Source organism: Oncorhynchus nerka, linkage group LG7, assembly GCF_034236695.1.
Source record: "Oncorhynchus nerka isolate Pitt River linkage group LG7, Oner_Uvic_2.0, whole genome shotgun sequence".
NCBI classification, from domain to species: domain Eukaryota; kingdom Metazoa; phylum Chordata; class Actinopteri; order Salmoniformes; family Salmonidae; genus Oncorhynchus; species Oncorhynchus nerka.
In genome coordinates this window covers 1,480,175-1,495,792 of record NC_088402.1, presented here as the reverse complement: position 1 = coordinate 1,495,792, position 15,618 = coordinate 1,480,175, and the positions used below count along the sequence as shown (strand labels likewise).

Below are 15,618 nucleotides of genomic sequence, written 5' to 3'. Positions count from 1 at the left end.
TACTTCCGGCCCTTCTTTGGACACTGTGTTAACAACCCTCCAGGCAAGCTTCAATGCCATACAACTCTCCTTCCGTGGCCTCCAATTGCTCTTAAATACAAGTAAAACTAAATGCATGCTCTTCAACCGATCGCTACCTGCACCTGCCCGCCTGTCCAACATCACTACTCTGGACGGCTCTGACTTAGAATACGTGGACAACTACAAATACTTAGGTGTCTGGTTAGTTTTTATTTTATTTTATTTTTACAGGGACAATGCACATTAATCAACGTTTCAGTAAAAGTGCCGGTTTTAGCCAGCCGGCTAATTTTCAACCGCAGTCCCTGGGCAGGTTATTAAAAACAATTACAATATAGACAATAGCGCCATAGAACAAGCAAGACATAGGACAAGCAAGACATAGCATACAGACAGAGCAACATAGAACAAAAAGCAGCAAGACAAAATTAATAAAAGCAACAAAGTGTTTCCACACCTCACAAGCTACAGACAACAGACAACATGGAAAGCGGCAACACGCAGCTAGGGACCATGTTCACAAATCTGATTGACCTTTAGCCAGGTCTTCAAGCATTTTGTGAAAGTGTGATATGTGGTGCAGTTATGTGTGTCTGATGGCAGTGTATTCCAGACATGGGAAGCTCTCACAGAGAATGCAGATTTACTAAAGGTGCTTTTCCTTAGGGGAACTATACAGTCACCTCTCATGGCAGACCTTGTGGATCTGCTGCCATATGTCTGGGTTTTCTGTTTAACAAAAATATTGAGTGGAGGGGGAGCCAGGCCATTAAGGATCTTGAATACAAGACATGCGTCGGTGTATTGCACAAGATTTTCCCAACTCAAGAGCTCATGCTTTCTAAGGATGTGACAATGATGATGGCTATTGGGCTTCCTATCAAGCACTTTGAGAGCCTGTTTGTAGACAGACTGAATAGGTTTTAATGTTGTACAGCAAGCTTGGGCCCAACTAGTCAAGCAGTATGTTAAGTGGGGGAGTATCATAGATTTGAAGTACAGTTTTGCTACTTCTGTAGTCAAACAATTTCGTATAAATCGGAAATTAGCTAGATTGAATTTAGTTATTTGAATGACCTTTTTCACATGCTTTTTAAAAGAGAGGTTGGAATCAAGTATGATGCCAAGGTACTTAAAATCGGATACCACCTGGAGCTTCTCCCCTGACACATAGACATCTGGCTCAGTAGCATCTGTTGCCCTCTTTGTGAAGAACATGCAAACAGTTTTTTTCACATTGAGATGCAAACACGAGTCACTGAGCCACTTTGTAACCTGGACCATTACAGTAGTGAGTTCTTGTGCAGCTGTAAACTCTCCTTCCAGACCCATATCAAACATCTCCAATCCAAAGTTAAATCTAGAATTGGCTTCCTATTTCGCAACAAAGCATGCTGCCAAACATGCTGCCAAACATACCCTTGTAAAACTGACCATCCTACCAATCCTCGACTTTGGCGATGTCATTTACAAAATAGCCTCCAATACCCTACTCAACAAATTGGATGCAGTCTATCACAGTGCAATCTGTTTTGTCACCACTACCCACCATTGCGACCTGTACGCTCTCGTTGGCTGGCCCTCGCTTCATACTCGTCGCCAAACCCACTGGCTCCATGTCATCTACAAGACCCTGCTAGGTAAAGTCCCCCCTTATCTCAGCTCGCTGGTCCCCATAGCATCTCCCACCTGTAGCACACGCTCCAGCAGGTATATCACTCTAGTCACCCCCAAAACCAATTCTTTCTTTGGCCGCCTCTCCTTCCAGTTCTCTGCTGCCAGTGACTGGAACGAACTACAAAAATCTCTGAAACTGGAAACACTTATCTCCCTCACTAGCTTTAAGCACCAACTGTCAGAGCAGCTCACAGATTACTGCACCTGTACATAGCCCACCTATAATTTAGCCCAAACAACTACCCCTTTCCCTACTGTATTTCATTTATTTATTTATTTTGCACCCCATTATTTTTATTTCTACTTTGCACATTCTTCCATTGCAAATCTACCATTCCTGTGTTTTACTTGCTATATTGTATTTACTTTGCCACCATGGCCTTTTTTTGCCTTTACCTCCCTTATCTCACCTCATTTGCTCACATCGTATATAGACTTGTTTATACTGTATTATTGACTGTATGTTTGTTTTACTCCATGTGTAACTCTGTGTTGTTGTATGTGTCGAACTGCTTTGCTTTATCTTGGCCAGGTCGCAATTGTAAATGAGAACTTGTTCTCAGCTGGCCTACCTGGTTAAATAAAGGTGTTCTCAGCTGGCCTACCTGGTTAAATAAAGGTGTTCTCAGCTGGCCTACCTGGTTAAATAAAGGTGTTCTCAGCTGGCCTACCTGGTTAAATAAAGGTGAAAAAAAATAAAAATAAAATCGTGCCGCTCTGGATCATTACACCGGATCATCGCAGCTAGCTAGCTGCAAACGAGGTCTACTGTTCGCTAACGCTTCTGTCCCGAAGCAAGCACCAGTTAGCCTTCAGCGAGCCTCGAGCCAGGCCCATATACCAACTAATTCTAGGGCTACAATACCTCCTTTGCCAATTGGCCTGGACCCTTTATTGTCGGCACGGAGCCCCGCCCATCCATCACGACTGGACTGCCGACATGATCGCCCGATGTGGTCTCAACAGGCTATTCTGTAACAATGTCGCCGAAGAACCATCTACTAGCCCCGGCCGCTAGCTTTTCTGAACGCTGTGTCCCCTGCTTGCCTAGTAATGACTACAGAACGGCACCCTGACTCACCTAGCGTAGTAGTGACTACAGAACGGCATCCTGACTCACCCAGTGTAGTAGTGACTACCGAACAGCACCCTGACTCACCTAGCGTAGTAATGACTACAGAACGGCACCCTGACTCACCCAGTGTAGTAGTGACTACCGAACAGCACCCTGACTCACCCAGTGTAGTAATGACTACAGAACGGCACCCTGACTCACCTAGCGTAGTAGTGACTACAGAACGGCACCCTGACTCACCTAGCGTAGTAGTGACTACAGCACCCTGACTCAGCCCAGTGTAGTAATGACTACAGAACGGCACCCTGACTCACCTAGCGTAATGTAGTGACTAATGACTACAGAACGGCACCCTGACTCACCTAGCGTAGTACGGCACCCTGTGACTACAGAACGGCACCCTGACTCACCTAGCGTAGTAGTGACTGACAGAACAGCACCCTGACTCACCTAGCGTAGTAATGACTCACAGAACGGCACCCTGACTCACCTAGCGTATGTACGGCACCCTGACTCACCTAGTGTAGTAGTGAGAACAGCACCCTGACTCACCCAGTGTAGTAATGACTACAGAACGGCACCCTGACTCACCTAGTAGTAGTGAGAACAGCACCCTGAGCTAGTAATGACCAGAACGGCACCCTGACTCACCTAGCGTAGTAATGACTACAGAACGGCACCCTGACTCACCCAGTGTAGTAGTGACTACCGAACAGCACCCTGACTCACCTAGCGTAATGACTACGGCATGACTACAGAGTGACGAACAGCACCCTGACTCACCTAGCGTAGTAATGACTACAGAACAGCACCCTGACTCACCTAGCGTAGTAATGACTACAGAAACGGCACCCTGACTCCCCTAGTGTAGTAGTGACTACAGAACGGCACCCTGACTCACCTATTACTGCTCTTTTGACCCTATGATCACTCGGCTACACAGCTGATGCCCCTGGACTGTTTCAATAACACGGTACCTCATTTTGTTTATCTGTCTGCCCCAGCCTCTAACTCAGGTCCTGTATGTACCTCACTGACCCTGTCTGCCCATTCATCACCATTTACCTGTCTGCCCCAGCCTCTAACTCAGGTCCTGTATGTACCTCACTGACCCTGTCTGCCCCAGCCTCTAACTCCCAGGTCCTGTATGTACCTCACTGACCCTGTCTGCCCCAGCCTCTAACTCAGGTCCTGTATGTACCTCACTGACCCTGTCGGCCCCAGCCTCTAACTCAGGTCCTGTATGTACCTCACTGACCCCCTCTTACCCGTTGCGGTCTTAGCTCTCCTGATCAACACCTGTGATGTCTTTTTGCCTCTAATGTCAACATGCCTTGTCTACTGCTGTCTTGGCTAGTTTACGGTTTTATTTCACTGTAGAGCCCCCAGTCCTGCTCAAAATGCCTTAAATAGCTCTTTCATCCCACCCCACACAGATGCGTACCTCACCTGGATAAACTTGTCCCCTCCAGAGACAAAACCTCTCATCGTCACTCAACGCCTAGGTTTACCTCCACTGTACTCACGTCTTACCATTCCCTTGTCTGTAAATTAAGCCTTGAATATATTCTACCACACCCAGAAATGTTTTTGACCCAGCAGTGCCCTGGACACCATATGTGAATTAATTGCCCCCATTACCCCACCTGCCCAAACAACTTTATCTTCAGAGTTCGTACTGTTAGGTGACCTAAACTGGGATATGCTTACCCTCAGCAGTCCTACAATCTAAGCTAGATGCCCTCAAGGTGTTCTCATGCAAATTATCATGGAACCCACCAGGTACAACCCTAAAATCCGAAAAAAAAATAAAAAATAAAACGCTCTGGACTCCCTCATTGATATCATCCTGACCAACCTGCCCTCTAAATACACCTCTGCTGTCTTCAATCAGGATCTCACCGATCACTGCCTCATTGCCTGCATCCGTACTCATGGGTCCGCAGCATCCTGACTCAGTGTAGTAGTGCGACCACCCCTCATCACTGTCAAACACTCCCTGAAACACTTCAGCGAGCAGGTCTTTCTAATCGCACCTGGCCCGGGTATCCTGTAATGAAGGATATTGAACTCCTCCCGTCAGTAGAGGATGCCTGGTTATTCTTTAAAAGTGCCTTCCTCACCATCTTAAATAAGCATGCCTCATTCAAAAGATTTAGAACTAGGAACTGATATAGCCCATGGTTCACTCCAGACCTGACCGCCCTTGACCAAAGCGGCACAAAAACATCCTGTGGCGTACTGCATTAGCATCGAATAGACTCCCCGGCGATATGCAACTTTTCAGGCACCCTATGTTAGGAAAGCAAAGGCAAGCTTTTTCAAACAGAAATTTGTATCCTGTAGCACAAACTCCAAAAGTTCTGGGACAACTTAAAGTCCATGGAGAATAAGAGGACCTCCAGTGCCCACTGCACTGAGGCTAGGAAACATGGTCACCATCGATAAATCTAACTCACGTACCTCACTGACCCTGTCTGCCCCATAATCAAACATTTTTCTACAGCTGGCCATGCTTTCCACCTGGCTACCCCAGTCAAGCCCCCAGCCCTGCACCCCCACAGCAACCTGGATTGCCCAAACCCCCCATTTCTCCTTCACCCAGATCCAAGACCCAGCAGCTGGCATATGTGAATTAATTGCCTGGCCAAACTGATCAATCGGGGGAGAAGGGCCTTGGTCAGGAGGTGACCAAGAACCCGATGGTCACTGACAGAGCTCAAGAGTTTCTCTGTGGAGATGGTAGTCCTTCTAGAAGGTTCTCCCATCTCTGCAGCATTCCACCACAATCAGGCCTTTATGGTAGAGTGGCCAGACGCACGCCACTCCTCAGTAAAAGGCATGGCGGCCCGATAATCAAACATTTTCTGGACTACACTGGCTACCCCAAAAGGCAGCTAAAGATTCTCTGGTCTGATGAAACCAAGATTGAACTCTTTGGCCTGAACGCCAAGCGTCACATTTGGAGGTTTGAAACTGCCACCATCCCTACGGTGAAGCATGGTGGTGGCAGCATCATGCTGTGGGGATGTTTTTAAGCGGCAGGGACTGGGAGACTAGTCTGGATTGAGGGAAAGACGAACGGAAGAAAGTACAGAGAGATCCTTGATGAAAATCTATGAAATCAAAGACCAACTTCTAAAGAAGCATGAATTATTCTGAACAGTAAGTTAAAGGGATTCTGGCTTCTCCACTCTAGTACCCTACCTGTTATAACAGTTGACCATGGCGCTGCCAGACAGAGATCCGGTGATGCTGGCCCCAGCCAGAGCCATGGTGGAGGCGTTCTCACTCAGGTTGTCCCTCATGGCGCCCATCCGGTCCATGTGGCTCCCGCTGGCACTCAGACTGCCTGTCATGCCCCCCACGCTGCCCTCTCCGATGCTGGGGTTGTGTCTGGTCTCTGCCACCGATGTGGCGTCTGAGGAGAATAATATATCACTTCAGATGCCACATTACACAGGGCCATGTTCAGCGGGACACATTGTGGATAATGTTTGTTCTCAGTAACATGTTCCTCTGACATGTAATTATCATTATCTTTTTGTCTACTGAACAGGGCCCAAAGATAGATTTTTCACCATCACCTGATGAGGTGGTGGAGATAGAGGGGCGATGGTGGTGGAGATAGAGGGGCGGTGGTGGTGGAGATAGAGGGGCGGTGGTGGTGGAGATAGAGGGGCGGTGGTGGAGATGGAGATAGGGCGGTGGTGGAGATAGAGGGGCGGTGGTGATTAGATGAGTGGGATGGTGGGTGATTATGATGAGTGGTGATTATGATGGGTGGTGATGGGTGGTGATTATGATGAGTGGTGATGGGTGGTGATTATGATGAGTGGTGATTATGATGGGTGGTGATGTGTGGTTATGATGAGTGGTGATTATGATGGGTGGTGATTTATGGGTGGTGATTATGATGAGTGGTGATTATGATGATGATGGGTGGTGATTATGATGGGTGGTGATTATGATGGGTGGTGATTATGATGAGTGGTGATGATGAGTGGTGATTATGATGGGTGGTGATTATGATGAGTGGTGATTATGATGGGTGGTGATTATGATGAGTGGTGATTATGATGAGTGGTGATGGGTGGTGATTATGATGAGTGGTGATTATGATGGGTGGTGATTATGATGAGTGGTGATGAGTGGTGATTATGATGGGTGGTGATTATGATGAGTGGTGATGGGTGGTGATGGGTGGTGATTATGATGAGTGGTGATGGGTGGTGATTATGATGGGTGGTGATTATGATGAGTTATGATGAGTGGTGATTATGATGAGTGGTGATGAGTGGTGATTATGATGGGTGGTGATTATGATGAGTGGTGATGAGTGGTGATTATGATGGGTGGTGATTATGATGAGTGGTGATTATGATGAGTGGTGATGGGTGGTGATTATGATGAGTGGTGATTATGATGAGTGGTGATGAGTGGTGATTATGATGGGTGGTGATTATGATGAGTGGTGATTATGATGAGTGGTGATGAGTGGTGATTATGATGGGTGGTGATTATGATGAGTGGTGATTATGATGAGTGGTGATGAGTGGTGATTATGATGGGTGGTGATTATGATGAGTGGTGATTATGATGGGTGGTGATTATGATGAGTGGTGATTATGATGGGTGGTGGGTGGTGATGAGTGGTGATTATGATGGGTGGTGATTATGATGAGTGGTGATTATGATGAGTGGTGATGAGTGGTGATTATGATGAGTGGTGATTATGATGGGTGGTGATTATGATGAGTGGTGAGTGGTGATTATGATGGGTGGTGATTATGATGAGTGGTGATTATGATGAGTGGTGATGATGGGTGGTGATTATGATGGTGGTGATTATGATGATGAGTGGTGATTATGATGGGTGGTGATTATGATGAGTGGTGATTATGATGAGTGGTTGAGTGGTGATTATGATGGGTGGTGATTATGATGAGTGGTGATTATGATGGTGGTGATTATGATGATGAGTGGTGATTATGATGGGTGGTGATTATGATGAGTGGTGATTATGATGGGTGGTGATTATGATGAGTGGTGATTATGATGGGTGGTGATGTGGTGATTATGATGGGTGGTGATTGATGATGAGTGGTGATTATGATGAGTGGTGATTATGTGGTGATTATGATGAGTGGTGATTATGATGGGTGGTGATTATGATGAGTGGTGATGATGATGGGTGGTGATTATGATGAGTGGTGATTATGATGGGTGGTGATTATGATGGGTGGTGATGATGGGTGGTGATTATGATGAGTGGTGATTATGATGAGTGGTGATTATGATGGGTGGTGGATGATTATTATGGGTGGTGATTATGATGGGTGGTGATTATGATGAGTGGTGATGAGTGGGTGGTGATTATGATGGGTGGTGATTATGATGGGTGGTGATTATGATGAGTGGTGATTATGGGTGGTGATTATGATGGGTGGTGATTATGATGAGTGGTGATAGTGGTGATTATGATGGGTGGTGATTATGATGAGTGGTGATTATGATGATGGTGGTGATTATGATGAGTGGTGATTATGATGGGTGGTGATGATGAGTGGTGATGGGTGGTGATTATGATGAGTGGTGATTATGATGAGTGGTGATGAGTGGTGATTATGATGGGTGGTGATTATGATGAGTGGTGATTATGATGGGTGGTGATTATGATGAGTGGTGATTATGATGGGTGGTGATTATGATGGTGGTGATTATGATGAGTGGTGATGAGTGGTGATTATGATGGGTGGTGATTATGATGAGTGGTGATTATGATGAGTGGTGATGAGTGGTGATTATGATGGGTGGTGATTGGTGATTATGATGAGTGGGATGATTGATGTGAGTGGTGATTATGATGGGTGGTGATTATGATGAGTGGTGGTGATTATGATGAGTGGTGATTATGATGATGAGTGGTGATTATGATGGGTGGTGATTATGATGAGTGGTGATTATGATGAGTGGTGTGGTGATTATGATGAGTGGTGATTATGATGGGTGGTGATTATGATGAGTGGTGATTATGATGAGTGGTGATTATGGGTGGTGATGAGTGGTGATTATGATGAGTGGTGATGAGTGGTGATTATGATGGGTGGTGATTATGATGGGTGGTGATTATGATGAGTGGTGATGAGTGGTGATTATGATGGGTGGTGATTATGATGAGTGGTGATTATGATGGGTGGTGATTATGATGAGTGGTGATTATGATGAGTGGTGTGGTGATTATGATGGGTGGTGATTATGATGAGTGGTGATGAGTGGTGATTATGATGGGTGGTGATTATGATGGGTGGTGATTATGATGAGTGGTGATGGGTGGTGATTATGATGGGTGGTGATTATGATGAGTTATGATGAGTGGTGATTATGATGGGTGGTGATTATGATGAGTGGTGATTATGATAGTGGTGATGAGTGGTGATTATGATGGAGTGGTGATTATGATGAGTGGTGGTGAGTGGTGATTATGATGGGTGGTGATTATGATGGGTGGTGATTATGATGGGTGGTGATGATGAGTGGTGAGTGGTGATTATGATGAGTGGTGATTATGATGAGTGGTGATAGTGGTGATTATGGTGGTGATTATGATGAGTGGTGATTATGATGAGTGGTGATTATGATGATTATGGTGGTGATTATGATGAGTGGTGATGGGTGGTGATTATGATGGGTGGTGATTATGATGAGTGGTGATTATGATGGGTGGTGATTATGATGAGTGGTGATTATTATGATGAGTGGTGATTTGATGGGTGGTGATGAGTGGTGATGATTATGATGGGTGGTGATGAGTGGTGATTATGATGAGTGGTGATTATGATGAGTGGTGATTATGATGAGTGGTGATGGTGGTGATTATGATGAGTGGTGATTATGATGAGTGGTGATGAGTGGTGATTATGATGGGTGGTGATTATGATGAGTGGTGATTATGATGAGTGGTGATGAGTGGTGATTATGATGGGTGGTGATTATGATGAGTGGTGATGAGTGGTGATTATGATGGGTGGTGATTATGTGAGTGGTGATTATGATGAGTGGTGATTATGATGGGTGGTGATTATGATGAGTGGTGATTATGATGAGTGGTGATTATGATGAGTGGTGATTATGATGAGTGGTGATTATGAGTGGTGATTATGATGGGTGGTGATTATGATGATGGGTGGTGATTATGATGGTGATTATGTGGTGATTATGATGAGTGGTGATTATGATGAGTGGTGATGATGATGGGTGGTGAGTGGTGATGAGTGGTGATGATGGGTGGTGATTATGATGAGTGGTGATTATGATGGGTGGTGATTATGATGGGTGGTGATTATGATGATTATGGTGGTGATTATTAGTGGTGATGAGTGGTGATTATGATGGGTGGTGATTATGATGAGTGGTGATAGTGGTGATGAGTGGTGATTATGATGGGTGGTGATTATGATGGTGGTGATTATGATGGTGGTGATTATGATGGGTGGTGATTATGATGAGTGGTGATTATGAGTGGTGATTATGATGGGTGGTGATTATGATGGGTGGGTGGTGATTATGATGAGTGGTGTGATGAGTGGTGATTATGATGGGTGGTGGTGAGTGGTGATTATGATGGGTGGTGATGATGGTGGTGATTATGATGAGTGGTGATTATGAGTGGTGAGTGGTGATTATGATGAGTGGTGATTATGATGATGGGTGGTGATTATGATGAGTGGTGGGTGGTGATTATGAGTGGTGATTATGATGAGTGGTGATTATGATGAGTGGTGATTATGATGGGTGGTGATTATGATGAGTGGTGATTATGATGGGTGGTGATTATGATGAGTGGTGATGATGGTGGTGATTATGATGGTGGTGATTATGATGGGTGGTGAGTGGTGATTATGATGAGTGGTGATGAGTGGTGATTATGATGAGTGGTGATTATGATGAGTGGTGATGATGATGAGTGGTGATTATGATGGGTGGTGATGAGTGGTGATTAGTGGTGATGGTGGTGATTATGATGAGTGGTGATTATGATGGGTGGTGATTATGAGTGGTGATTATGAGTGGTGATGGTGGTGATTATGATGGGTGGTGATTATGATGGGTGGTGGTGATTGATGGGTGGTGATTATGATGATGGGTGGTGATTATGATGGGTGGTGATGGGTGGTGATTATTGATGATGATGAGTGGTGATTATGATGGGTGGTGATTTATGATGAGTGGTGATTATGATGAGTGTGATTATGATGAGTGGTGATTATGATGAGTATGATGGTGGTGATTATGATGAGTGGTGATTATGATGAGTGGTGATTATGATGGGTGGTGATTATGATGAGTGGTGATTATGATGGGTGGTGATTATGAGTGGTGATTATGATGAGTGGGATTATGATGGGTGGTGATTATGATGAGTGGTGATTATGATGGTGGTGATTATGATGGGTGGGTGATGAGTGGTGATTATGATGAGTGGTGATTATTGAGTGGTGATTATGATGGAGTGGTGATTATGATGAGTGGTGATTATGATGAGTGGTGATTATGATGAGTGGTGATTATTGATGATTGGTGATGAGTGGTGATTATGATGAGTGGTGATTATGATGGGTGGTGATTATGATGAGTGGTGATTATGATGGGTGGTGATTATGATGGGTGGTGATTATGATGAGTGGTGATTATGATGAGTGGTGATGATGGGTGGTGATTATGATGAGTGGTGATGATGGGTGGTGATTATGATGGGTGGTGATTATGATGTGGTGGTGATTATGATGAGTGGTGATTATGATGAGTGGTGATTATGATGAGTGGTGATTATGATGGGTGGTGATTATGATGGGTGGTGATTATGATGAGTGGTGATTATGATGAGTGGTGATTATGAGTGGTGATTGGGTGGTGATGGGTGGTGATTATGATGAGTGGTGATTATGATGAGTGGTGATGAGTATGATGAGTGGTGATTATGATGGGTGGATTATGATGAGTGGTGATTATGATGAGTGGTGATTATGATGAGTGGTGATTATGATGGTGGTGATTATGATGAGTGGTGATTATGATGAGTGGTGATTATGATGGGTGGTGATTATTATGATGAGTGGTGATTATGATGGGTGGTGATTATGATGAGTGTGATTATGATTATGATGATGGGTGGTGATTATGATGGGTGATGAGTGGTGATGATGAGTGGTGATTATGATGAGTGGTGATTATGATGAGTGGTGATTATGATGAGTGGTGATTATGATGAGTGGTGATTATGATGAGTGGTGATTATGATGAGTGGTGATTATGATGAGTGGTGATGAGTGGTGATTATGATGAGTGGTGATTATGATGAGTGGTGATGAGTGGTGATTATGATGAGTGGTGATTATGATGAGTGGTGATTATGATGGTGGTGATTATGATGAGTGGTGATTATTGAGTGGTGATGGGTGGTGATTATGATGGGTGGTGATTATGATGAGTGGTGATTATGATGAGTGGTGATGAGTGGTGATGATGAGTGGTGATTATGATGAGTGGTGATTATGATGAGTGGTGATGATGAGTGGTGATTATGATGGTGGTGATTATGATGAGTGGTGATTGATGAGTGGTGATTATGATGAGTGGTGATGGTGGTGATTATGATGAGTGGTGATTATGATGGGTGGTGATTATGATGGGTGGTGATTATGATGGGTGGTGATTATGATGAGTGGTGATGATGGGTGGTGATGAGTGGTGATTATGATGGGTGGTGATTATGATGGTGGTGATGATGGGTGGTGATGAGTGGTGGTGGTGATGATGATGGGTGGTGATTATGATGGTGGTGATTATGGTGGTGATTATGATGAGTGGTGATTATGATGAGTGGTGATTTGATGGGTGGTGATTATGAGTGGTGATTATGATGAGTGGTGATTATGATGAGTGGTGATTATGATGGGTGGTGATTATGATGAGTGGTGATTATGATGGGTGGTGATTATGATGAGTGGTGATTATGTGGTGATTATGATGGTGGTGGGTGGTGATTATGATGAGTGGTGATTATGATGGGTGGTGATTATGATGATTATGATGGGTGGTGATTATGATGAGTGGTGATTATGATGGGTGGTGATTATGATGGGTGGTGGTGATTATGATGAGTGGTGATTATGATGTGGTGATTATGATGAGTGGTGATTATGATGAGTGGTGATTGGTGATGATGGGTGGTGATTATGATGGGTGGTGATTATGATGGGTGGTGATTATGATGAGTGGTGATTATGATGAGTGGTGATTATGATGGGTGGTGATTATGATGAGTGGTGATTATGATGGGTGGTGATTATGATGGGTGGTGATTATGATGAGTGGTGTGATTGATTATGATGAGTGGTGATGAGTGGTGATGATTATGATGGGTGGTGATTATGATGAGTGGTGATGATGATGGGTGGTGATTATGATGGGTGGTGATGAGTGGTGATTATGATGAGTGGTGATTATGATGAGTGGTGATTATGATGGGTGGTGATTATGATGGGTGGTGATTATGATGAGTGGTGATTATGATGAGTGTGATGAGTGGATGATTATGATGATGGGTGGTGATTATGATGGGTGGTGATTATGATGAGTGGTGATTATGATGAGTGGTGATTATGATGAGTGGTGATTATGATGAGTGGTGATTGAGTGGTGATGAGTGGTGATTATGATGAGTGGTGATGATGATGGTGGTGATTATGATGGGTGGTGATTATGATGAGTGGTGATTATGATGAGTGGTGATTATGATGGGTGGTGATTATGATGAGTGGTGATGGTGGTGATTATGATGGTGGTGATTATGAGTGGTGATTATGATGAGTGGTGATTATGATGGTGGTGATTATTAGTGGTGATTATGATGAGTGGTGATTATGATGAGTGGTGATTAGTGGTGATTATGATGGGTGGTGATTATGATGAGTGGTGATGATGAGTGGTGATGAGTGGTGATTATGAGTGGTGATTATTATGATGAGTGGTGATTATGATGAGTGGTGATTATGATGAGTGGTGATGAGTGGTGATTATGATGAGTGGTGATTATGATGAGTGGTGATGAGTGGTGATTATGATGAGTGGTGATTATGATGAGTGGTGATGAGTGGTGATTATGATGGGTGGTGATTATGATGAGTGGTGATTATGATGAGTGGTGATGGAGTGGTGATTATGTGGTGATTATGATGAGTGGTGATTAGTGGTGATGATGAGTGGTGATTATGATGATTATGTGGTGATTATGATGAGTGGTGATTATGATGAGTGGTGATTATGAGTGGTGAGTGGTGATTATGATGAGTGGTGATGAGTGGTGATGAGTGGTGATTATGATGAGTGGTGATGAGTGGTGATGAGTGGTGATTATGATGAGTGGTGATGATGAGTGGTGATGAGTGGTGATTATGATGAGTGGTGATGAGTGGTGATTATGATGAGTGGTGATTATGATGAGTGGTGATTATGATGAGTGGTGATTATGATGAGTGGTGATGAGTGGTGATTATGATGAGTGGTGATTATGATGAGTGGTGATTATGATGAGTGGTGATTATGATGAGTGGTGATTATGATGAGTGGTGATTATGATGAGTGGTGATTATGATGAGTGGTGATGAGTGGTGATTATGATGAGTGGTGATTGATGAGTGGTGATGAGTGGTGATTATGATGGGTGGTGATTATGATGAGTGGTGATGAGTGGTGATTATGATGGGTGGTGATTATGATGAGTGGTGATTATGATGAGTGGTGATTATGATGAGTGGTGATTATGATGGGTGGTGATTATGATGGGTGGTGATTATGATGGGTGGTGATTATGATGGCTCACCAGTTGCAGCCGCTGCACTTCCGACGTTCATCTCATTCTCGTCATCAAAATCGATGCGGACCCCTTTCCCGTTACCGGCAGAGACGCCACACCCACCGCTGCGACACAGAGAGATGGGCACCACCCCGTAGACGTATGCCAGCATGATGGGCACGCCGATACCTGGAGACACAATCAGAAAGCACAGAAGCTCCTGCTAATGGTGGATCTGAATGACATACTAAAGAAGAATATCATACAACGTTCCCCTGGGAGTGACAGAGGATATTGAAGATGGCTTGTCTTGTATAGAGACCAGTTAACATTTTAACTCAACTAACCTCTTAGATATGATAAGAGCACTAGGGAGAGGGACTTACCAACAGTAACTGCTGCCACCACGGGGGAGACGATGACAGATAAGGTCACGCCACCCGCTATCACCAAGTTCCTCTTATGTTTGGAGATGTCCTTTCCTTCATAGCGATTGTGAATCTGAGAGGAGAGGGAGGAGGAAGAGAAGACGAGTTGGAGGAAGAGGGGGGAAGAAGAGAAAGTGGAGGTAGGATGAAGAGGAAGGGGATGGATGAAGAGGAAGGATGAAGAGGAAGGGGATGGATGAAGAGGAAGGAGATGGATGAAGAGGAAGGAGATGGATGAAGAGGAAGGAGATGGATGAAGAGGAAGGATGAAGAGGAAGGAGATGGATGAAGAGGAAGGAGATGGATGAAGAGGAAGGAGATGGATGAAGAGGAAGGAGATGGATGAAGAGGGAGGAGATGGATGAAGAGGGAGGAGATGGATGAAGAGGGAGGAGATGGATGAAGAGGAAGGAGATGGATGAAGAGGAAGGAGATGGATGAAGAGGAAGGAGATGGATGAAGAGGAAGGAGATGGATGAAGAGGAAGGAGATGGATGAAGAGGAAGGAGATGGATGAAGAGGAAGGAGATGGATGAAGAGGAAGGAGATGGATGAAGAGG

General features: G+C 44.5%; 1 protein-coding gene across 1 annotated transcript in view; it reads right to left on the bottom strand.

Moving 5' to 3' along the window:
- Nucleotides 1-15,618, bottom strand: part of rnf19a (ring finger protein 19A, RBR E3 ubiquitin protein ligase) — a 62,734-nt gene that overhangs the window by 8,385 nt on the left and 38,731 nt on the right. The window contains 3 exon segments of the mRNA XM_065020094.1: nt 5,981-6,194; nt 14,658-14,819; nt 15,017-15,131. Of these exon segments, the coding sequence (XP_064876166.1) occupies nt 5,981-6,194; nt 14,658-14,819; nt 15,017-15,131 (491 nt within the window).